This window comes from Vulpes lagopus, chromosome 7, assembly GCF_018345385.1.
Source record: "Vulpes lagopus strain Blue_001 chromosome 7, ASM1834538v1, whole genome shotgun sequence".
Taxonomy (NCBI): domain Eukaryota; kingdom Metazoa; phylum Chordata; class Mammalia; order Carnivora; family Canidae; genus Vulpes; species Vulpes lagopus.
The window spans coordinates 53,575,737-53,600,155 of record NC_054830.1 but is presented as its reverse complement, the minus strand read 5'-3'; the positions used below and the strand labels follow the sequence as shown (position 1 = coordinate 53,600,155).

The following is a 24,419-nucleotide window of genomic DNA, read 5'->3' as shown; positions in this document are numbered from 1 at the left end:
GACAAAAAGGAAGGAGAGGAGGCTCATTACCTGGAATGCTCTGTCTGCGGCATGCCAGGGCCATATCGGTCCCTCCTGCATCCTTGCCTCCTTTGGAGTAAGGCCCATCGTCTGCAGGCAAGAAAGAGAAAAAGCCCTGAGATCCACTTTCGTTTCCAGGCAGGAGAACACTTTCTGCCTTGGGAACCATCTCCTTTGAGGATGTGGCCTGAAAAAGAGGCTCCTTCCTGGGAGCCTGGGTCCCAGCTCCACCTAGGTCTCCGCTGGAGCATCCTCGTGGCTTCTTCTCTCAAGGGAGGCTCCATCTCTGCTCTTGGGCTGAAAAACCTTCTTCTAACACCGATTACATACAGGGACCTTCTCAGACATTCTGTGGTTAACCATCTCCACAATGTATATTATTCCACTGTACAGATAAAGGAGCCAAGGATCCCAGTAGCACAACGGCCACACAGCTGGAAGTTGTGCAATTTGGATTACAATGAGGGTCTGTGGACTCCACCACCCAGGCCTGTGCTTGCACATCTGCTGGGATGGGCAGCTCTCTCACATACAGGCACCACTGCACATGTGAGACCGGGCCAACCATGAGCAAACTCAATCTTGAATGGCTCCAATCCATGCTTCTTCATGAGGACTGTGCTTTATCTTTTACAATTCATATTCTCAGATATTCTAGGCAGCGAGAAATACATCTGTCTCCTTTAGCTTTAATTCTAGAAGACACTCTCCTATTAGTTCTTCAACTGTTGTTTCCTTCCCCTCTCTCTTATGAAATGCCTAATAGATATTCCTTGGGACTTTCCATTTTCATAGGTTTCAAACATAAGGAAAAGAGAATAGTGCAACGCAGAGGTTCTCAAAGTATGGTCCCTAGACCAGCAGTACCAGCATCACCTGGGCACTTGTCAGAAAGGCAAATTCTTGGGCCCCCCCTAGGACGGGGTAAATTAGAAACTTTAAGGGTGGGGCCCAGTACTCTGCATGTGTGGTGTTTTAGTATCTTGTCCTAACTTGTATTTTCATCTATTTTTTAAAAATCTTACAGACATTATTTGTGGTGTGCTTCTCTCTGGGTTTTGGGAAATATGTCCTGACCACCACCACAATCAAGATTTAGGACATTTCCATCGCCTCCCAAATTGTCTCTTGCTGCCTCTCTGTAGCCAGTCCCTGCCTCACCCCCAGCCCCCAACTACCACTGATCTGTTTTCTATGTCATTTTGGTTTCCCTAGAATGCCATATAAATAGAATCATACAGTATGTGGGCTTTGGCGTCTAGTATCTTTTACTTAGCATCACCATTTGAGATTCACTCATGTTTTTTCATGGATTAGTAGTCTGTTTCTCTTTATTGCTGACTGGTGTTCCACTGCAGGGATGTACTGTTTGCTTAGCCATTCACCTGTTGAAAGACATTTCCACTCTCTCCAGTTTGGGGTGATGTCACAGGAAGCCATAATAAGTATCTGCACACAGGTTTTTGTTTGAACAGAACATTTCATTCCACCTGGGTAAATATCCAGGAACAGGATGCTGGATCATATGGTAAGGATGAGGTTAACTTTTTAAGAGACTGCCAAACTGGCTCTCAAAGTCGTCACTATTTTGTATGTCCACCAGTAATGTAAGAGGGATTCAGCTGCTTCATGTTCTCCCCAGCATTTGGCAACGTTAGGGTTTTTCTTTTCTTTTTTTAAATTTTAGTCATTCTAATAGATATGTAGAAGTTTCTCATTATGTTTTTTTTAAAGATTTGTTTAAAAAAATTTTATTTATTCATGAGAGACACACAGAGAGAGACAGAGACCAGGCAGGGGAAGTATGTGGGCTTTGGCCCCTCCCCTGCAGGGAGCCCTATACAGGACTTGATCCCAGGACCCCAGCATCACACCCTGAGTGGAAGGCAGATGTTCAATATTAAGGGAGCCACCCAGGTGTTTTTTTTTATTTTTTATTTTTAAGTAGACTCTATACCCAGCATGGGGCTAGAACTCACAACCCCAAGATCAAGAGTCACACACTCCACTGACTGAGCTAGCCAGGCGTCCCTCTTACTGCAGTTTCAAATGTGCACTTGGCTAATGACTAAGGTCGTAAACTTCTTTTTGCTATCCATATATATCTTCTTGCTGAAGTGTCTATCCAAAGCTTTTGTCCATTTTTAAGTTGGGTTGTTTTCTTGATGTCAAATTTTTATATATTCTGGATAGAAGTCCTTTCATGGGCAAAGATCTTGTCCATCTTTCATTAAATATATTCCTAGATATTTGAAGTGTTTTAATGCTATTGTAAATTGGATCATTTTTCAAATTTAATTTTCTAATCATTTGTTGCTGGTATATAATAATACAGTTGATTTTGTATTCTGACCTTTAAAACCCTGGTATTAATTCTAATTAATAGTTAATCTGTAGTTTCTTTGGGATTTTCTGTCATCTGTGAAAAATGACAATTTTGTTTCTTACTTTCAAAACCTCAAACCTTTTCTTTATTTGCCTTTTTGCACTGGCCAGACACCAGTACAAAACTGATAGAAGTGGTTATTGAAACCACGCTTATCTCCTCTCCAGCTCACCCTCTTAATTTCCTGTGAGTTCATGTGTACATCTCAAAGGACTTTGAAGCTGGAAGGTTTCAGGTTACTTGCTCTGTGATAATGCCAGAGCCCTGTCTCCCCTCAGCAACCCCTTGTTTTAGGCACTGTGCATATTCTGGATTTTCCTCTATGCCCTGACAGGTGAGGGGAAGGGGGCTCATGCATCATGCACCAACCAACCACACTCTCCCTTTATATCTCATTCGCTTCTCACAGTGGCCCTGGGAGGAGGTAGGTGCTACCATCACTTCCACTTGGCAGAGGAGAAAACTTGTGATTCAGAGGACCAAGGTCCTTGGCAAAGGCAACTTCTGCAAAAAGCCAGGACCCGACCACAGGACCCTTGCCCACACCACTCCATTTCCAGTTTTCCTGGACCAGGTTATTTTTTTTTTTCACACTCCTCCAAGTCCTTTCTCAGCACCAGATTGAGCTGGGAAAGACAAGCGACAAACCATCAGGCTGGCAGGCTTTCCTGTGCTGCCCCCAGGGGGCCACCCCTCCCAGCACCAGGTATGCCCCATGGGCTTCCACAGCTTCCGCAGGCCTCACTTGAGCCTGCACAAGCCCCTGCCTGCTCTTGAAGAAGAGCCCTCCTGCTGCCCTCATCCCTGCAGCTCCAGCCTGGCCCCATGTTAAAAGGATGGGCTCAGGGTGCAGCCCCACATAAGTGCAGACCCTGGCTCAGCTATTCACCACTAGGGAGAGGAACGCCACTCCTCTCCCTAAGCCTTTGGCTATGGCAAGACCTAACTCATAGGACCCGTCTTCCCTCCTCTGTGGAGGCATGAGGAAGCAGGGTTGGAGAGGAATCAGTCTTGGCAAGGGATAGAAACTGAGTATCCCATCCCAACCAGGTCCTTTTCATGTGGGAGAGGATCAGATTAGGGTTTGGGGGGCGGGGTGGTAGTGGTGGGGGGGCATCAGGCTGAGTCAAGGTTAGGGCTCAGCTTGAGGTCAGGGTCAGGGCTCAGTCAGAATCAGGGATAGGGTTCAAACTACAGCAGGTTTCTCAACCTCTGCACTATTGACATGTTTTTTTCTTTTCCAAGGTAATTCCACATGGTGGGCGGGCTCTCTTCAGCACTGTAAAGGGTTAGCAGCGTCCCTGCCCTCTAACCACTAGATGACAGTAACAGCCCACCCCATCATGACAACCAAAATTGACTCCAGACATGGTCAAGTGTCCCCCAGGGGTGCAGTACTGCCCCCCATTGAAAATCACTGCTCTAGGCTCAGGGTGGGGCTCAGGCTGGGACTGGGTTGGGTTCAGCATAAGGTCAGGGCCATGACTCAGCCAAGATCTCAGGAAGGTGAGACCCTTCCCCACCTGCAGCTCTAACCACTGAGAAACTACCCAGCTTCCCCACCACTCTGCTTCTCCAGACCAAGGCTAGGCTGCCTTTGCTTGCCAGAAGGTAGTAAATAACAAATCAGACAGCAGTTAAGCCCAGAATCATTTCCAGAGCCCCTGAAGTTGGGCCCCCACCTCGTCCCCCAGGTCCCTTGTTCACACCAGCCACCACCAATTCAGGCAACACACCATTAAGTATAATGCCTCCCATTACGGTTCCCTAATTTGCACTTCATTTAGATTCAACAAGATGTTTCTGAGCTAATAAAATTAAAAAGACTGGGTTCTATCAACTACGTGACAGTGAACATCTCTGGTATTTCATGTGGGCCATTCTGGAATTAAAACCTGCCCTATCCCCTGCAAACAAGGTTCTACCACTGGAAAATCCCTCTCTCCTGGGCTGTCCTGGGAAAACCAGAGGTGAGCTTGCTGGCTCCAGGTTTGAGCCTGGGGATGGGGGAAGGAGGGAGATTGTCCTGTAAGGAGAGGACAAGAAAGCAGCGGTCAAGTTCACCAAACTCAGAGCACTAGGATCCCAAAGAATGGAGCATTAAACAACAGTGGGTTATAGGGTTTGGAGCACAGATAATTAAAAACAAAAGATCTGGAAACCTAGATTGAGGAATGGTGAGATCCCCAAATGCTGGATTCTGAAGCAAAGACTGCAGGATGTCGGCTCTGAGAGGACCCATGTCCAGGGGTGTCTCTGGGGTATCCTCCACGTTTGTCTTCTACACTGCTTCTCCTCCCTTTCTACACCCCAACATTCAGATTTTGCTCCACTAAAGTAAACAGTGCCAAATTGGGCCGCAATTACCTCCTTTGGGTCAGAGGTGTCAGGTCTGCTCATCTCAACACTGAGTGACCCCAACACCCTCCTTTCTACAATTTTTTGTTGAAAGGCTTTGGGCTTCAGGCTATAAGCATTTCTTTTCCTGGCTGTCAGGCAGGCCTGACTTTATGCTGCAAATCAAAATTCACACAACCATGTGCAGACAAAGAGTGAGTGGGCAATAAATGGGGACTTGAGAGACTCTTCTCGAGAGAAGGCATGTGCATTTTAGTGTGTGACTCTGATGATCTCTCCTGGAGACTGAAGCCACTCAGGACAGCTAATTGCTAGATAAGAGGCTTCTGGATATCCAAGACCCCCCTCCCATATTCAGGAAGGCACCCATGAGGAATATTTATATGATAGCTACAATGTTTGCTGATGCTTGTTCAGCAACAGTGGCCCACTCTCATGAGCATCCCAGGGAGGCAGGAAACTGAGGCAGCATTCAAACCCAGAATCAAGGCGGGGCCAGAATTTCCAATTGGCTGTGCGACTTGAGTCTCTATCTCTCCATCCATAGAATGGGGATGTATCCCTCCACTGCCCGCTCCAGCCAGCCCAGGCTTGAGAATTTGAGGGAATTATTTTATTTATAGAAAACCTCACGGGGGTTCAGATCCCGGTCCTCCTCCCTCGCAGAACCTGCTCCCTCTCTCCTGCTCTGTCTCCTTTTTGTTCTGGGACTTGGTAATTACATGCTTAGAGATGAAGGCTTTTCAAAAACATCTTTCCCACCAATTTTCAGCTGGAAACGTGCATAAAAACAGGGATATTTTTATCCGCGTGTTTCTTTTTTTCCGTCTCCTCCTTCCAGCAATGGGCAATTATGAGCTTTTGCTTTCAGTCAATCCGTCCTGTAAGGACTCGCTTCAGAGGGAAATGCATTTCCACAGCGATGCCAGCCTGGCCCGGCAGTTGCACAGTTGCAGGCCGGCCGAGTCGGGGGAGCAGGAGGAGCGCGGCAGTGCAGGGAACGGAGTGTACACCTGGCCCCGGCCGCGGGGGGGGGGGGGGGGGGGGTCTTGTTCTTTTTTATTTTCTTCCTCTTGAAAGCTTTGCTAATTTGCCTTCATTATCCCGTCTCTCTGGGGCCCCAGGGAGCTATTGAGCTCTGACAAAGGGAAAAGGAAGTCTGCCCCCGGCCAGGCTGCCTTTGCCAGGACCCCACCTCAGCTAGAAAGGGGCGCGGGAGGGCGGGGCCTGGGGCGGGGCTGGGGGCGGGGGTGGGGCCGCAGACTCCGCCGTGACTGAGCCTGGTCCAAGCATCCGAGGCGTTCAGCATCCGAGGGGGGCTCCTGAGAAAACGAATGTCCTGAAGCTCCACTGGAGGCGAACAGGAGGCTGCACCACAGCCAGCCACCAGCAGGGCCAGCCCGGCCCGTGGAGGAGGAGATGGGGGCTCCTGGGTCCAGGCCTCACCACTGCACCCAGGGCCCCACTGCCAACTCTCAGGAGCAGCAGCTGCTCGCAGTCCCAGCACCCCACCAAGGGATCCTGCAGTCCCAGCACCCCACCAAGGGATCTGCTAGTCCCAGCTCCCTTGTTCCCACCTCGGCCGGCATTGCTGGTACAGCGCTAAAGGAAGGATGGACCTTGGAGTTCGGCCAACTTCAGATTCTGATTCTAAACCTTGCTGCCACCAGCAAGGGATCTGGGACAAGTCACCTCCTCTCTGAGCCTCAGGCTTCTCCTCTGCGCCGGTGTGGGTGCTGGGGCCCACCTCCTGGGTTGGTGTGAGGAATCAGTGAGATGATAGGGTGTACAGAGAAACCCTGAAACACAGGAGTTCTCCCCCTGCTCCTGTCACTGACCTTGTTACAAAGGTTTTCACAAATTAATAATGGTAACAACTCCTTATTGAGTGCTGGGTATTGTGCTAGGTGCTTCGTAAGCATTGTCTCGTTGAATCCTCACTACCTCCTGCGATGCTATGATCATTATTCCCATTTTACAGAGGGGGGAAACTGAGGCATACAGAGGTTAACTGACTTCCAGTGTAAGGGGCAGGGTCGACATTTGAACCCAAGCCCTGTTCTATGAACTTTAAGATGATTACCACTTTATCCTCACAATACTCCTATGTGGTGGGTGCCATGATCATCTTCATGTGATAGATGAGGAAACAAGCACAGAGAGGTCAAGGGAACTGCCCAGCATCACACGGCTCCTTCCTAAGTGGCAGAGCCATGGGGCCCCCTCCCAGCCTCCTCCACCCACCCCATGACAGTCCTGGGGAGACTCAGCCACTCTGATCCAGGCAGCAGCCCAGCTCCTTTGGGCACTACCCACAGAAGGATGCCCCAGCAGCCATCGCAGGCTGGCCCGGGACAAATAACTGGATGGAGATACATCGGGTACAAGCTGACCTCGGAGTGATAGCCCAGATCCCCCGCAGCTGACAAGTCTCCCCAGAGGCCAGCCTCCCACGGAAAGAGAAGCAGGGAAAGATCAACTTGGCAAACAGGATGACCCCTCCTTCTGTTCAATGCACGTTTTTAAGGGAAATATACCAAGAGATTTATACCAAGAAATATACCAAGAGATTAAAAAAGTAGATGCCCAATTCACTTGCTGCCAAAGATTGAGAAAAAAGAGCATAAAAAAAGGAGCGCCAGGCCCACACTTTATATGCACTTACTCATTTAACTCTCCTGAGAGCATCAGGATGGAGGCTCACTGACTTCCTCATTTGACAGATGAGGAGACTGAGGCCCAGAGAGGTCACTCAGCTGGTGAGCTGCTGAGGAAGGGCTAGGGTCCAGGTCTTTCTGGCCTCCCAGCAGGCCACAACCTTACCCCTTGGCTGCATGCTCTCCCTGTAAACACAAGGCTAACAGACCCCAGTGGAGTGGCACCTGGGCGCCAGCCTCCAGGAGGCCCCAGGTTAAGACTCAAACACCCAGAGACTGGGCACAGCAGAGTACCAGGGGTCGTAAGCATGACCTGGAGAGGCTGCCCACCCCACAATCCCCTTTCCATGAGGTGTGTAGGACCCCCAGCCCTGGACCCTGAAGCCACACTCAAGCTGACATCCTTACCACAGCCATAGGGCTGTAGTGGCCCCGACACCATAGGAGATGAGGGTGCAGGCTCAAGTCAGGCTTTGGCCTTCTGCCTCTTCTGGGCCTGGGCTCTCTAGGGCAATGAAAAGATTCAATTCACTCTGTGAAGAATAAAAGCAAAAGTTCTCACCACAATTGACAGGCCCTTGGCCTCTCTGACTTCACCTCCTAATATTCTTCCCTTCACCAGCTCCACTCCAATTCCCTGGTCTTCCCACTGTTCCACACACCAGACTTGTGCCCACCCCAGGGCCTTTGCACTGGCTATTCCCTCTGCCCAGAATGCTCTTCCCCAGTCATTCACAAAACACCCTCCCTTACCTCCTTCAGGAATTTGTGGAAATGTCACCTTCTCAGGAAGGTCTTCCCCAATCAGCCTGTTGCCTGCTCCCTACCACCCAACTCCAGCACCTCTCATTCCCTCCTTCTGTGCTTTACTTTTTTTCCTGCACTCAACACCATTTAACAGAACTCACTTTTTAAAAAACATAGTAATCTCATTTACTATCCACCTCTGCCTACTAGGATTTCAGCTCCAGAGAGCTGGGTTTTGTCTGTCTGTTCACTGCTGTGCCCAGCATGGAAAGCATGGCATACAGTAAGTGTTCAGTAAATCATCTGGAATTTGGTTCCCACTTACAGAGTAGGAGAATGGGAACCAAAGAGTTGGAATGAGTTTTTGAAGGTCACAGAGTCAGGAAGAGCAGAAAGCCAGGATGCACAGCTGGGCCTCCTTGGTTCCACACTGTGGCCTCTGTGGCCGAGAGCCTGGGGTTTCCCCTTGGCCAAAGCCCCTGCCGCGGAGTAGGAAGTCAGGCCTGCTTGACAACCCAGGCAGGCATGGTGAGAGCCCCTCAGAGGAGTGGGTGGCCCAGGCCACAGCAGAAGGACTCCCCCCCTCCTCCACTCCCACGACAGACATACACACCCTGCCTGGGCACTCCCAGGCCCTGGCTGGGTGGCCAGTGCTCACTGAGGCCCAGTAGGCCCTGGGAACAAAGACAACTTTGTAGCAGGGAGTCAGGGTAAACACTGAGGGGCTGGGGAGGTGGGGCTTCTGGCCAAAATCTGTATTCAGGTCCACTGTGCCCCCAACCCTGGTCACATCCTTTTCCGCAGTGGCTTAGGGTTAGTGGGTGGTGAACAAGACTGGACTATGTAGGCAGGAGTCCACCGGGGCCAGAGAAAGGGGACCAAGCAGTGGGTTCCACACACCCCCTATCCAAAGCCTGGCTCTCACTGAGGAGCTCTGCCAGTAGCCTGACTTCCCAGGGCCTCAACCTTCCCTGCAAAATGCGGAGGGTGTATGGAGTAGTCACCTGTTGGCTATCCTTGTCCCCTGCTCCTGGGAGGCCACATGACCGGGCCTGGCTGGTCAATCAGAGGCCAAGTGATTGGTCGGGGGTGAGTGTGTGGTCCAAGCTGGACCACCAAGAGGTGGCCCTGGGATGTTTGCTGTGAACTAAGAAACAGATTCTCTTTCCTTAGGCGTGACTGACCTGGTTGACCTTAAGTTCAAAGGTTATAGGGCTCTCTGGGCACCTCAAGGAAAGGAAAGAGTCTGCCTGACAATGAAGCTTGCCTAAAGAAAAGCAGAAACCCAGAATCCTAATGATGTTAACTGAGTACCTGGATCCCACTGAGCCTAAGCTCCACCTTTGGACTTCTCCAAAAAAAAAAAAAGCTTCCGTGCTGTGCTGACATCAACTGTAGCGGGTGTAATTGTGAGGTTCTGTGGCCTGAGGAGGAGACTAAGGTGAGGACTGCAGTGGTGAGGTGAGGGTAGGGGTCAAGTAAGTCAAGTAAATCAACAGAGAGAAAAAAACCAAGGAGATCAAGAAGGGCCTTGAATGCCAAGATAAGGAGCTGTGATCAGATTTGAGTATTAGCAAGCTCCCTTCCAGGGCAGTATGGGGAGGTGGGGTGGAGGCTAGAAGGCTGAGGAAGAGACTGGAGCAAAGGTCCAGGCAGGCAATGCTGAGGCCTGAGCCCAGGTGAACACGGCCACAGGCCCATGGGGTGAGAGAAAACACCTCCCTGACAGTGCTCCAGGGGGAAGTCCCCAGGGTGCTACTGCCCTTGTGGCTCTGACCACTGCTGGACAAGGTCACCCCCTCACCTGGGCCTCAAGTCAGAGAGGACAGATATACCCAGGCCAGGAAGGCAGTGCCTCAGTTATAGAGTAGTCCCGAGGAGGGAACAGAGGCAGACCACATGGGGTCAAATCCCAGCTTTGCTACTTCTGGCTGTGTGGCTTTGGGCAAGTCGCTTAACACCTCCATGCCTCAATTTTCCCAGCTGTGAAATGGAGAGAAGAATAGTACCAAACTCACAGTATTGTAAAAATTAAATGAGAAAATACACAGAAAGAGCTTAGAACAGAGCCTGGCACGAGGTTAGTCTCAGCAGCTGTCAGCTACTGTTATTATTCATGTTATTATCTAGAGGCCTGGGGGTGACCCGGTCTGTGCCCCTGGCCATGGGTAAGGAGTCAGAGTCTAAGTTTCCTGGATTATAAAAGTCATCCGGGTGCCAGTCCTGCCTTGGTCACTTCACTGGAGCTGTGGGGCCTTGGGTGGGCCACCACCCCTCTCTGAGCCTGTTTCCTCATCTGTCCGTCGGGACCACACCCCTGCCCTTGGAACTGTTTCAAGGAGCTACCAACAGAAGTAAGTCGAGTGTGGGAAGGGACTGACAGGGCCAGCCCAGGGCTCCCAGTAAAAGATGCCCTGCTCCTGGCTCTTGACAAGCGGGAGGTGGGGGAGCAGGGGAGGAAGGCAGCCCCCGCAGGATGCGGCTGGAGAGACAGACAGCCAGACAGACGGATGGAGCAGCCCTGTTTGCTCCAGAGCCCCTCTCACAGGGGATGACACCTGCCCCACTGCATTCCCAGGGCCACCGCCCGGCCCTGGCCAGGGCTTCTGTCCCCTGCTCCAGGAACCCCCTCCACACCGCCCTGAGCTTGGCCTTGGCTCTCCCATCTCGGGGCAGGGAGCTCCCTACCAGCAGCTCATGCCTAGGCCAGGCAGGACGCTCCTCCCTGGGACACTCTGAGGGGCTGAGCGCCGCCCTCCAGAACCCTGGGTCCACCTGCTGCCCCTGCCGTCGGGACAGCGCACAGCCTGGTGGCTTGGGTCCCCAGCTGCAGGACGGAGGCCAAGGTCACAAGGACAGTCCTCTCGTGCCCCCCCCAGCCCCCTGGGGCCAGGTGTCCCAGCCCTGCACTGTCTCCAGGCTCTGGGTCTCTGGGGAGTGGCCGTCCCGGTCTCCCCCTCGGGAGCAGCGGTTCCAGAGGGTTCCTGCCTCCGGGTCCCCACGACTTACCCGCCTCTCCAGGGGTCTCCCGGCTGAGCCCACACAGCATGTCTGCTATTGTCTCCCGGGCTGCCCACCAACTCCCTCGGGAGCCACGCTGCTCAGCTCTCCCTCCCCGGGGAGGGGCTGTGGGAGGGGAGCTCGGGGCTCCCACTGGCTGGGCACTGAGTCCACCCACTGCAGCGGGCGGCTCTCTGCTTAAAGGGGACACAGCCGCTGTACGGCCGGCTCTGGGAAGTTCCACAGCGTCCCCACCCCCATGCCCACAGTCTGAGCCTGGGTGGGGAGCTCTGGAGAGGGTGCACCTGGGGCTCCCGCTGGGGCCCCGGCACAGAGACCCCAGGAGGGCCAGTCCTGCCTCCCACCTTGCCTTGGGACTTTGGTAAGTGACTGCTCTCCCTGGGCCTCAGTTTTTCCATCTAGAAAAAGGAACAGTGCCTTCCAAACTTTTTTTTTAAGTAACAGATACCGAGAGAATCTTACACAGAATGCCAGGACATGAGCCAGATAAAGTGCAGCCATGCACCAGAGAGCGTCTACAGGTCTCACGTTAGAAACCCTTGAGCTCAGAGTCCCCTGGGGCTCTTCCACTTTTCTGTAAGGAGGGGTATGGGGATGGTGAGCCCAGGAGCCTGCCACCTGGAGCATCCCCCCAGCCTTGGGGAAGACCGAGCAAGATGGGCAGAGGATCTGCCTGCCTTGGGCTTGATGGGCAGGGGCAGCTGGTCACAACTCCAGCCCCAGCTGGGCCTCAGCCCTGCCCAAGCCTACATTCCTCCATGCCAGCTCGGGACTGACCCTGACAACCCTGATGGACACACAAGACCCCTCCTCCAGCTCTCCAGCTGCTTGTACTCTCCATCCCACCAATGTGTGTGGGCACCAAGATCCAGACGCTGCATAAGCGCTGGGGAGAAGGGTGGGTGAGAGTGACACGGTGTCAACAGCCTGTACACCTAACTACATGTTGCATCCTGCTGAATGCAGCAGAGGGTAAGACAGGTGAGGTCCTGGCTCCCATGGAGTTTTTGGGCACATGGGAACAAATGGGGCTGCAATCTGTTCTGTGTCCTGCAGTGAATGAAATTGTGCAGCACTGTGGTTAGGGACCAGGTGCTCTTTCTAGGACGGAAGGAGCCCACTTCCCAAGGGTGCCTTCTCCTTTGGGTGACTTCACATATGTCCCAGAGGGCAGGGTCCAGGTTCCAGGCAAAGCTGTTGGGCCAGCAGTGAGGTCAAGGTCTCAGCCATGAAAGGGGTGGTGAGCACTTGGTCAGAGAAAGTGGGCCTGAATTGGGAAGAATTTGCTGGAAGAATGGAGCCGGACAGGGAAGGAGGTGCAGGCTCTCAGTGTGGTCCTTGGTGCCCAGCGACAGTCAGGATGAGGCTCTCAGTGAGGATCCTGACCATCGGCAGGACACTAAGGACCACTTCGGGGTAGTCCCAGCTCCACATGTGGCAGGAAGGGACCTGGCCCTTCTCAGCATGTGAACTGCTCTTAATAGATCCTCACCCTCTTCCCTTAAAGGCTTGTGCACCACGCAGCCCTCCACCCCATATTTACAGCTCCCTCACCGTGGAGGGCTATGTGGTGCACAAGACTTCAGAGCTACATCTGTCCTCTCTTATAAGAAAATATTTGCTCACCATACAGATGCATTTAAATGAGCGATTAAGATTGGTGATCTGTCTCTCTTCCTGCTCCTTTGGAATTTACCTTTGTGGATGAGAAGCTCCTGGAAAGGTCACGCCGTGGGTTATGGGAGAGCTTCCATGCAGCGTTTCTCTGAATGCCTGCTGTGCCAGGCCCTGGGGACCAAGATACCAGAAGACACGTGGGCAACAGCATCTTCCCCCTGCCCTCTGTCATTCCACTGAGCACATTTTCACTTGATTTTATCCAAGAGTGGGTTTAGAAGCAACTGTTAGTCCATTTTAGAACAAGTGGTGTTTAAATAAGTATCTGGCACAAAGGTGAAGTGACTTGCCCAAGATCACCCAGCTATAGGGGTGCAGCCAGGTTCACACCTAAGAGGTCTCTTTTAAAAGCCACTGCTGGGGATGCCAGGGTGGCTCAGCGGTTAAGTGTCTGCCTTTGGCTCAGGGCATGATCCTGGAGTCCCACATCAGGCTCTCTGCAGGGAGCCTGCTTCTCCCTCAGCCTGTGTCTCTGCACCTCTCTCTCTGTGTCTCTCATGAATAAATAAATAAAATCTTTTTAATAAAAAAGGCACTGCTATGTTCCTCTCCAGATTCCAGGAGTTAGTAGAGGGGTCTGGAAAGTGCAGATTAGATGCAGTTAGCTCTGTCAGGGGTCCACCGAGGAGGTGTTTTGAGCCTGACTTTGAAGGATGGGAGGAACTGAGCCAAAGAAGGGAAAACGCATTGCAGGTGTGCATCCAGACATGCAATCCCGTGTGAGCAGTGAGGAGCCCAAGCAGGACATGCACATGAAGCCAGGCCACGAAGGGTCTAGTAAGGCCTCCCTCCTCCAAGGGTAGCCAATAAGCAGCAGCCTCACTGGGAGCCCCTCAACCTCACTGGGAGCTCCTCAGCAATGTAGACTCCCAGGCCCCACCCTGACCCACAGAATCAGAATCTGCATTTGAACAAGCTCCCCAGGGGATGCATATGAAGTTTGAGAAGTGCTTTGTTTGGAATTTGGCTTTCATCCCACAGGCAAGGGGAGCCAAGGATGGCTGTAGAGCTAAGGAGTAAGAAGGCTCTGCAAGGACCTCAGACACGCAGCACCACCTCAGGGAGAAGGGAGGAGGGCCTGGCAATGAGCAGTGGGGGTCCCTTCTGGGAGCTGAGAGCAGACGAAGCTGCTGTTGGTCGTGCTCCAAAAACGACCCCTCTCATCCAATGCACGCTGCCAAACTTCAGGGAAGCAAAGGAAGAGGGGGACAGATTGCTGGGTGTGTAGGTGGCTAGAAGCCAGGCCTGCTAGGGATCCGGACCGCCAGCAGCTCCCAGTCAGAACATTTGATTGTTTCACATTTCCAACACTGTGAATGGGCCAAGAGGGAGACTGGACCACTTTGGGGAGGTGGCAGGGCCACTGAGCTAGAGGGCACACCCTACATGATCAGCAGAGGCCCTGACATCCGCATGTCCTCTGGTTTTGTGAGACCATTGGAGGATGGATTGCTGTGTGATCAGGGGCATGCGTCCAAAACCCTCTGGACCTCAGCTTCCTTGCTGTACAATGGGATCATTAAAAGCACCCACCCCCTAGGGTTGGGGAGACTACATACTAATGAGCCAGAAAGCACTCATCCATCCACTTTCCTGTCAACACTCTCATACCAACACTGGGAAACAGACCAGGGAGATAGAACTTCAAGCTGGCGGAGCATACAGGTCAGGTGCACCCAGGTTCAAATTCCAGCTCTGCCCCCCTTGAACCGTGTGAAGCCTCCGCTTCTCACCCCTGAGGAATGAGGGGCAGAGACTGGGAAGGGCTTTGAGGATCGCGACTGTCCAGCACATACCTTTGGCCTCTTCCTTACACGGAACCAGGCCTGTGGGGCCCTTCCTGGCGTCTCTTAACAGGGCACCACTGGCATCATGTTCTCCGGTATGCCAGTCCTGCCCCTGCAGGACACACTGCAGGACTCCTGGCATTCCTGGTCCCTCTGCCCACCCAGGGGCAGCGACGGCTGCAATTGGGAATCAAATGAACCCCATGCCACACAGCTGGGAAGATGGAGATCCAGGTGGGGCCATGTCTGGGGACCCCCGCCAGTGCACAGTGGGGGCCTGGACCTCAGCCTCTGCCTCTATGTCAGACCCTGGGGCTGAGTCCACCATAACCACAGGGGAGCTGTGCAAGCCTGCCCCACCACCCCCCTGCACCTCTGACTGACAGCCGGAAATGAAGTCTGGGTGGGAAGGAGGCAGAGATGGTGATCTGAAGACAAGACAGATAAACCTTTTACTGCCGTTCCGTTGCTTCTTCCTGCCTTTCTCCTCATGCTACCCCAGAGGCCAGGCCAGGACAATCGCTGCCCCCTGCCTGGTTGGTAAACACTTCCACAGGGTGGGTCCCCATTTTACAGATAGGGACACCAAGGGCCAGTCTGTGATTCCAGCAGCCACAGAGGAGGCACTCGCTGCCTCCATTTGGCTGCAGTCCCCATGCCAGCCAGCTGTGCCACACACACCCCTCCCCACTGTCCTCACCCGGCTTTAGGGTGGGCTGGGTAGAGTTTCAGGGGTAGTGCCACACCAGCGGGCTGCTCCCACTGCACCCCCAGACACCTGCCAGTTCCCAGGGCACAGGGGCATGCCGGCCAAGAGGATGCAGGTGACAGGCTGTGTGCTGGGCCTAGGGCATGGGAAGGCTCTGGGAGGTGAGAGGAACCACAGCTGACGGCTTTTCAGAACCAGGCAGAGAAGAACCCCTGTGTGCGGGGTCTGACGTTCAATGTGTTACATGCGTTTCCTCATTTCATCGCACAACATCCCCACTTCAGAGATGAAAAAACAGGAGCCCAGAGAGGTGAAGCCCCTTGTTCTCAGTCACATAGGGGGTGAGCGGTGAACTGGGATTTGAACCCAGGTCCTCCTGATACCATCCATACTAACACCCCAAACACCTAGGACACTGTCGAGTACAGGGCACACAGAAGTAGCAAGCTTGATCACAGCCCTGACCCATCTCTCTGGACACTCATTCATTTGAAGAATATTTATTAAGCACTCACTACCTGCTAGAAACTAAGCTTGGCCTGAGTTTTCTGCAATGAAGACAAGAACCATCGAGAATGCCTCTCTGGCTGTCAGTTCAGGGAGAAGAAAATGCAAATATAGATAAGTAATGAGATGGTGCTGAGGGCTGAGGGGAGGCCGGACAGCCCAAGGCAGGGGGTCACGGAGCCTCTCAGGGGAGATGGCATTCAGGGCAAGGGGAAGGATGGCATGGGGGGGTGGGTGTGGACAAGGGGGAAGGAAAGAGGAAAAGGCGCCGTAGAGGCAGGAAACCCGGAACCCAATTTTCTCTGTGCCCCAGGTTAGGTCCCTCCCGCTCTGAGCCTCAGTCTCCCTTCCACCGCACATTTAAAGCCTTCTGACAAGGACAGCTCGCTGTGCGAGTCTGGGGAACCGCCAAGTGGGAGATGTCAGGAAGCAGTCAGGATGCATCTCGATGCAAAACAAGAAGAGAAAAATGGGACATTGTGTGTCAACAATACTTCGATGAGGGATCCCTGGGTGGCGCAGTGGTTTAGCGCCTACCTTTGGCCCAGGGCGCGATCCTGGAGACCTGAGATCGAATCCCACATCGGGCTCCTGGTGCATGGAGCCTGCTTCTCCCTCTGCCTGTGTCTCTGCCTCTCTCTCTCTCTCTCTCTGTGTGTGACTATCATAAATAAATAAAAATTTAAAAACAAAAAACAATACTTCGATGAAAAACATAATAAAAGCCAAAAAAAAAAAAAAAAGACATTAAAAGTGAAAGAAAAAGAAAAAAGAAAAGATAAAGGGGCACTGACTGATTAGACAAGGCACCAGGCAGGAAGGCAAACAGCTGCGGGTTCATGCAGAGTGTCCCAACTCACTGCAACCACAGAAGTGAAAACGGAACAATGAACTCTCACTTGACCCTCATCAGAACAGCGAACATTAGAAATGCAGACAAAACAAGTGTTGGTGAGCATGGAGGGGGTAGATGGAGAGTCATGGGCACTCCTACTGGGGGGTAAACTGAGGCAGCTAGAGAGATGAGGTGTCGGTGCCTGCTGTGACCCAGCACCCTCACTCCTGGTAGTTATCAAAGACCAACCCCCCTCACAGCTCCCAAAGGGGGCAGGAATGGGAATATTGTTGGTGAAGCTGACCTGGGTCTCCTTCTCCAGGGCAGGGGATGGGTGGCCACTCCCCATGGAGTATGACAGCAGTTAGAAGCACAATGGATGGGAGCACCTGGGTGGCTCAGGACTTGAGCAGCTACCTTCGGCTCAGGTCATGATCCCAGGGTCCTGGGATAGAATCCCACATCGGGCTCCCCCCAGGGAGCCTGCTCCTCCCTCTGCCTGTGTCTCTGACTCTCTCTCTGTGTCTCTCATGAATAAATACATAAAATCTTAAAAAAAAAAAAAAAAGGCAACACAGTGAATGGACTTAGAAAACAGTCAAGTTAAAGAAAGAAAGGAAGGCAGAAAAGGAGAAGGAAGGAAAGAGAGAAGGGAAGAAGGGGAGGGAGAGGAAGGAAGGGGAATGAGACCTACCCTGTAATTTCATTTCTGTAACTGAAAAACACACAGAAAGCACTGCAAGGCTGCACACGTGTGTAAAGACCTGTTACACAGAGTGACAGTTTTGAGGGAGGTAACCGAGCTTGGGGATAAGGCACCAAAGAGAAGAAAATTAGATAAAACAGCCAGAGTGAACTGAGGAGTTCAGCCCAACCCCTGGAGCCTGCGGTTAAAAGTAAAAAATTAACAGGTGCCTCAAATGGCATGTTAAGAAGTTAGAATATAAGGGAAGGGAGAAGAAATGTGTGGGAAATATCAGGAAGGGAGACAGAACATGAAGACTCCTAACTCTGGGAAACAAAGTAGGGGTGGTGGAAGGGGAGGAGGGCGGAGGGTGGGGGGGGAATGGGTGACGGGCACTGAGGGGGACACTTGACAGGATGAGCACTGGGTGTTTTTCTGTATGTTGGTAAATTGAACACCAATAAAAATTAATTTATTTTAAAAAAATAATAATAAATTTCAAAAAAAAAAAGAAGTTAGAACTCTCTCCTGAGGACACTGGGGAGCCACGGAAGAGTTAGAGGAAGAAAAGGATAGGTGCTTTAGGAAACTAACCTGAGTGGATGCCAAGAGAGTCCCTGCGTGGGGGTGAGGGCCTCAGCTGACCCCAGTCAACCCTCAGCCGTGTTCCCCCGACAGGGGCTGCTCCGACTCTGCCCACCTGCCCTCTCACTGCCTTTTAAACAAAAAGAGCAAAACACGAAAAGGAATGGGCAAGTGGTCAGGGTGCAGCCCTGGGAAAGAGCAGCGCTGTGCATTCCCATCTCAGGATGTCAATGCCACCTTGGCAGCGGCCCTCCCTGCCCTGCCCTGCCCTGCCCTGGAGAGAGCCCTGGGTTCAGGACCAGCAGCTGCTCACACAGGACTTCCTCCATGCCAAGATCATCACTTACGATGTCAGAACATGAGCATCTCTGGCAGAAGGAACTATACCCAAAGAGGATCTGCTGCAAGCCCAAATACCACAAAGGGGGCCCAAGAGTCAGGGTTGCTGCAAGGAGGTGTCAGGGAAAGCTGCCTGGTAAAGGTGGTGTCTGAGCTAAGCCCAGGCGGACAAAGGAACCAACCACTCAAGGATGAGGTGGGAAGGGCATTCCAGGCAGAAGGAACTGCCTAAGCAAAGGGTGGGAGGTGGAAAGGTGCACAGTGTGTGTGGGGAAAGGCACCAACCAGCATGGCTGGGGTCAGAAGGCCCCAAAGAGCAGGTGGGCTGGCCCAGCAAGTGGGGCTGGGTCCCGAGGAGGGAATGCACTGTACAGGGCATTCCTGGCACTGTGGCCATCACGCGCATGACACTGAAGGAAGAGTGGGCTCTCCTGAGCCCCCCGCCCTCCATGAGATGCTGGGCAGGGGGATGGGCACAGAGGGCAGCAGCCTGGGACCAAGCTGCCAGGAGCAGCGGCTGGGGCCTCCGCATAGTGGAGTCTGATTACAATGACACCCCCTTGTAGCTGGCAATGGCTGACACTTTGGGAGGGGTGGGCACAGCCCTCGACCTGTGCCCTCAAGTGACCAAGTGGAATGGGAGACTGGCCCTGGGCCCAGATTCAGCCCTTGTGGCAAACACGATGCCTGGAAGCCCACCCTCCATCCTCTAGGTCAAGAATTAACCCTTGTCCAAATGCATAGGCCCCCAAGAGAAGGGGCTAACATGGATAAAAACATGGATAAAGTGCCTACTGGGTACCCAGCACTTGATGTTTAGTGTATTATGGAATCTTTCAGAAGCCCTGCTCTCCCATTTGATGAGGAGAAACTGAGGTCCAGAGAAGAGAAGACACTTGGCCAAGGCCTCTAGCTAGTACGGGCTGAGGGTCAGGTGCTCTAGCTAGTACGGAACCTCAGGCAGGTGCTCCTTCCTTGAGTCCTCCAGATGGGCCTTTCCCTCCTTGTGGAACTTTCCCACCGGCCCCCATCTAAGGATAAAAATCCTTAGAACCCAACCTAAATGCTGCCTCCACCAAGAAGCCCACCTTGACCTGTTCTTTTTCATAGGGGACCCTTGACTATCTTGCTCATTGATTTCAACCCTATATCCAGGGGCGGGCCTGGCATGCAGTAAGTGCTAGAATGAATGAATGAGAAATAAATGATGATTATACATAATCCCTAGATTGCTATGTTGGAAAAGAAACCAACAATTCATCCCTTCTAACACCTCAACCCAACATAGAAGTCCCTTCTGCTGCTTGAAACGGCTAGTATACCTCCACAAATGGGGAGCTCCCCACCTCATAAGCACCCTATCTTATTCCTGAATAGTTAACAGATGAGTCAAGTCACTCCATTATCCCGAGGATGATTATCCTCCCAGGGCCCCAGGACGGCCCTGCATAGAGTCAGATGCCACGTCTGGACCCAGGCCATGGCCCAGGAGGCTGGGATGATCACCTCTTTTTACAGTCGGAACTTTACAAGAGGAAGCTCGGGTGTCTAGCTCCAAAGCCTTAATCACAGTCCAAAAAAATAATAATAATAATCACAGTCCAGTAGACACACATTCTCAGAAGGGCTTGGTGCGAGAACCTCATTTTATTTCGTGCCCTCCTGGTAGACCTGAGTATTGACAGGGAGCCCTAGAGTCAGGGGCTGATGTGGAACCTCAGGCAGGGTGGTAACTAGGAAGGTCCACGCAAGGGTCCCCGCACCGCTCATGAGTATACCACGAGAGCCGGGCCACAGGGCTCCCACTGGTGGAGCTGGAGGGTGAGGGGCCCTGCAGGGCTGGGGGTGGAACCCAGCAGAGGCCACTTGTTTGAGGACAAGGCCTGACCCTGAGATTTCTAGGCCAGTGCCTGCTGCCGGCCAGCTGAGGCCTCTCACGCCGCACGGCCCCTCAGCGCTATTTAGGAAGAACCACTGGGAGGCTGCCAACCCGAGTCCAGAACCGGCTACCCACCTCTCCGGCTTCATACCCACCCCCATCCCCAGCACCACGCACCCCAAGCCATTTCCACCTCCCACCTCCTGGCTTCACACTCATGGTCCCCCAGGGATGCCCCCTCCCTCATCCCTCACCTGCCTGACCAAGCGCTGCAAGTCCCCCCAGTGCGGCCCACTGTCTCTTTCCCCAGGAAGCCCTCCCTGATCCTCCAGCCGGCTGATTGGATGCCTCATCTGGGTTCCCAACAGCCTCAGGCACCTCTCAATCCCACTTCTATCAACTCACCAGATGCCACACCCTCTCCTTTGCCCATCTACCCCCAGATGAGCCTGCCACCCAAGTGGTGAGGAACATTCTAGACTGTCCCCTCCCAGCCTGTTAGCACTCCCTCTTCCGGCAGTAGTGCCATGGGAGCCTTAGCGGGGTCCTGGGGTCAGGTCTTGACTCTACCTCTGACTGGTTGGGTGACCTTGAGCAAAAGTGGCCTCAACCTTCTCAAGTGTAAAATAGGGGTATGCATGTGGGCTGGAGCCAGAGCTGGACCTGTGATCTCTGGTGTGTGTGGGGGGCTGTGTCAGCTCCGACCCCGGGTAGTCTGGGGCCCCTCACCTAGTCCCCGGTGGAGGCTCTAAATGACCCCTAGCCTCTTCCAAACCTCAAACCAACCTTCCTCCACAGACCCGTTCCGCACACAGGCACCAAGACTCAGCGGCAGGGACCTTGCCCAAGGTCACCCACGGGGACCCCAGCTGCTCCAGTTGTGTGGCTATGAGAGCCCCCCCTCCAGGCCCGCCCACCTGCCCACACATCTGCTTATGAGTCACCGTCACCTCGGCCAAGGCAGCGAAATGCGGGGGCTGGAGAGAGAAAGTCAGTGCAAGGAGATTCAATGGGTGTGTGGAGGGGAGGCAGCGAGGGGGCTTCCGGCCCCCAGGGAGCCCAGCAGGGCCACAGAAGGGAAACTGAGGGCAGGAATGAGCAGGCTCAAGGACCACGGAGGGGCGGTCAGCTGCGATCTCCCATCTAAGGGATGTTGTTTCCGCTCCATCGGGCTGTTTGCTCGGGGAGGGAGACAGGCCCACGGCTCTCACAATTATCCGGGTAATTAAGACAGGCAGGTCCTCCCTCTGGACCGAGCATTCGAGCTGACAAGTGGAGACGGTGCTGGGATGTTAGGTGACAAAACCAGCCCTGGCTCCAGGGGTGACACGCGCAGGGCGGGAGGGCCCGGCTATCCGAGGGCCGCTCTGACTTCCCCAGGCCTGGGCTCAGCTGGGGGCGTGCGCTGCGGGAGCGACCCTCACGGGCCAGGGCGCTGACCCAGGCGGTGGTGGCCGGGTGGGGGGCGGGAGAGACCCTGAGAAACGGGGCGCCGCTGCGGGGCTGTCCTGACGCACGGGGAGCAGCGGGAGGGCGGGGCACCTGGAGGAGCCTGGGGACACAGAGCAGCAGCCCCACTCGGGCAGCCCATGACAGGCCCCTGAAGAATGCCCCTGTGGTGAGACAGGGGGCAGGCGGGCAGGCCGCAGGGCTGGGGGAGCGCACGGATTCCCTTTCCTTCCTAGCTGCGTGACCTTGGAAGGTCACATCTCCTTTGGGCCTCAGTCTCCTCACCTGCAAAGTGGGGCAATTAGTTCACAGCTCACAGGGCTATTGTGAGGATGAGGGAGTACATGTGAAGTACTGACATGGCACCGGGCAGACAGTAAGTGCTCAATAAATACTTGGGGAACAAAGCACAGGCCCAGAGGTTGGCACCTATCTCTGCCTTCTTGATTAAAAAGAAGAAGAAGAAATGCCGAGGTCTCTGAGACTCAGTGGTTGATCTGAACCTCTGCTGCCCTCCTCCGCCCCGCCCCGGAATTGAGGAGGGCAGAGCTGGGTGCTGTTCGCGCACGGGGGGGAGGGGCTGGTTTCCACACTGGGAGTCAGATGTGCGACCCCAGTGCAGCTGCTGCACTGAGAAATGCCGGGAGCCGGATGTGGAGGCGAGAGAGCCTCATTACAGAAGGAAGAAAGGAGTAAATAATTCATCACGGATGCGTCCCATGGAGGGGGCACAGGCACACAGAGCTCGGGAGGGCATGGCACAGCCCCTCCCTATGCCCAGGAGGCGCCCTGGAGCCAGCAGGAGAATTTCTATCCTTAACCTTGGCATAACCTCATTATCCCTAAAATTGCCCATTGCTCCTCCAACACATCAACTCTCCCACCTTGGCCCAGAACCTCACTGAGCCCATTTCCTCCATCCTCCCCCTTCAGCCCCCCTGCTCTAGCCTTGCCAGCCTGGGAACACCCAACATGTCCATACCTCAGGACCTTTGCACTGGCTGTGGCCTCTGCTGTCCACATTCTTCCCCTGGACAGCCACACAATCTCCCTCACCTCCATAAGAGCTTTGCTCTAAGGTCACCTTCTCAGCGTGGCCTTGCCTGGACACCCCACTTAAAACTGCACACTACTACCCGCACACCCCATTCCCTCTTCCTGCTTCATTTTTCTCCACGGCATGCATCACTGCCACGCATTTTCCTTGCTCAGCTGCTGTCACTCCCAGAATGTTAGCTCTACAGGGTCAGGGATTTAGGTTGGTCTTGTTCCCTACTGTGCCCCCACAGCCCAGAACAGTACGTAGCACATAACAAACAGGTGCTAACAGACATCTGCTGAGTGAGCGAATGGCAAAGGCTATTCTGCTTCCACATCCATCGATTCTGCCCACCGTCGCCCTAGACCTCTCACCTCTCACCTGGACCCCAACCCAGCTTCCTCCCCACATCCTCACCTGTAGTCTGTAGCCAGAGCCTGTGCTAACACTCAAAGCTGCCCTCCCTTCTCTCCTGCTCAAGGACCTTCCATGGCTCCCACTGACCTCAGGACAGAGTCCAAGCCCCCCAGTCTCCTGCCTCCTCCACCTTGGCTCCCTTCTCTCCTTACACTTTTCACACTGACTAAAGTTCTCAGTTCCCTGAGGCAGGTCTTTGAAGCTTCCAGGTATTTGTACAAGCTAGTCCCTTTGCCTCACAAACTCCTACTCATCCTTAAAAACCCCACTCTGGGAGATTTCCTTGACCTCCCTCAAGCAAGAAGATTGCTTTCTTCTCCAGGTACAAGTGGACCCATCCATCCCCATCCATACCTCACCCCACTGAAGTGCCAACATCATCAACATGTCATTTCCCTCACCCCCAAGTCCTTTTGAAAGTTTCACCTCAGTTGTCCTTGCAGCCTTGCAAGGAAGGTTCTGATATTAACCTATTTTACAGATGGGAAAACTGAGGTCCAGATAGATGAAGGCACTTGCCCAGCTGCACAGCTGGATTTATAGCCAGCAGCTGGCTCCACAGCCTGTGCTCTGTGTATCCTGCCTCCCTCACATCAACACACATCAAATTAAATCCCCCACTCTTTGAATCCAACATGACCATCTTATGCCCCCAGAGGCCCAAGGCAGCCCTGAAGGAAACCTCACTGATCTGACCTCCCGGAATCTTCTGGGGGGTGGGGGTGTCATTTTGCCCAGGTTAGGGAGGAAGGCCCAGGCGGGGAGGGGCTGGTTTCCCCACCCCTGGGAAAGTCCTGGGAATGTCTGGGGTCTAGCATGGGTGTGTTGCCACCAGGCCAGTGCCACAGGCCCCTCTCCTCCCCAGACCAGCATTTCCTCACTGCACAGGTATGGGCAGCAATGACATGTCAGGGCTGTCCCTGACCATGCAGAGGTGCGCTCTCATCTGTGCATGCGCAGGAGGTGTGCCCCCTCCTCTTGGACCCCAGACTCAAATCGGGAGAGTAGAATCAGGACTGAACATCTCCTTCCCCCAGTCTCACCCTGCAGGGGGAGTCCAGCCCCCAGACTTGAGCAAAGCCTCAAATCCCAGTCGGAGAGACCCAGGACGGGTCTCATCTGGCCAGGTGGCCCGGGGACCCCCTCTCAAGCAATCACAGGGTGAGGAATTTAAGAGTCTTACCCAGAAAAGATGGGAAGCAGAAAGGCCTATTAGAAAATAATGGGCTAGAAATGGGAAGATGTGTTCTCAGGCATTTAAAACAATATTTTGTGAGCCTGGGGGGTACAGTTGGCTGAGCTTCTGACTCTTACTCTCTGC

General features: G+C 53.5%; 1 protein-coding gene across 8 annotated transcripts in view; it reads right to left on the bottom strand.

Moving 5' to 3' along the window:
• Positions 1-24,419, bottom strand: part of GRIP2 (glutamate receptor interacting protein 2) — a 98,462-nt gene that overhangs the window by 31,196 nt on the left and 42,847 nt on the right. For 7 of the 8 annotated variants that reach the window (XM_041763889.1, XM_041763893.1, XM_041763892.1 and 4 more), the window contains exon 2: positions 31-111. In XM_041763889.1, the coding sequence (XP_041619823.1) occupies positions 31-111 (81 nt within the window). Of the gene's footprint in view, positions 1-30; positions 112-11,178; positions 11,281-24,419 lie in introns of those variants that run through there. The other variant, XM_041763891.1, reaches the window with a different exon arrangement.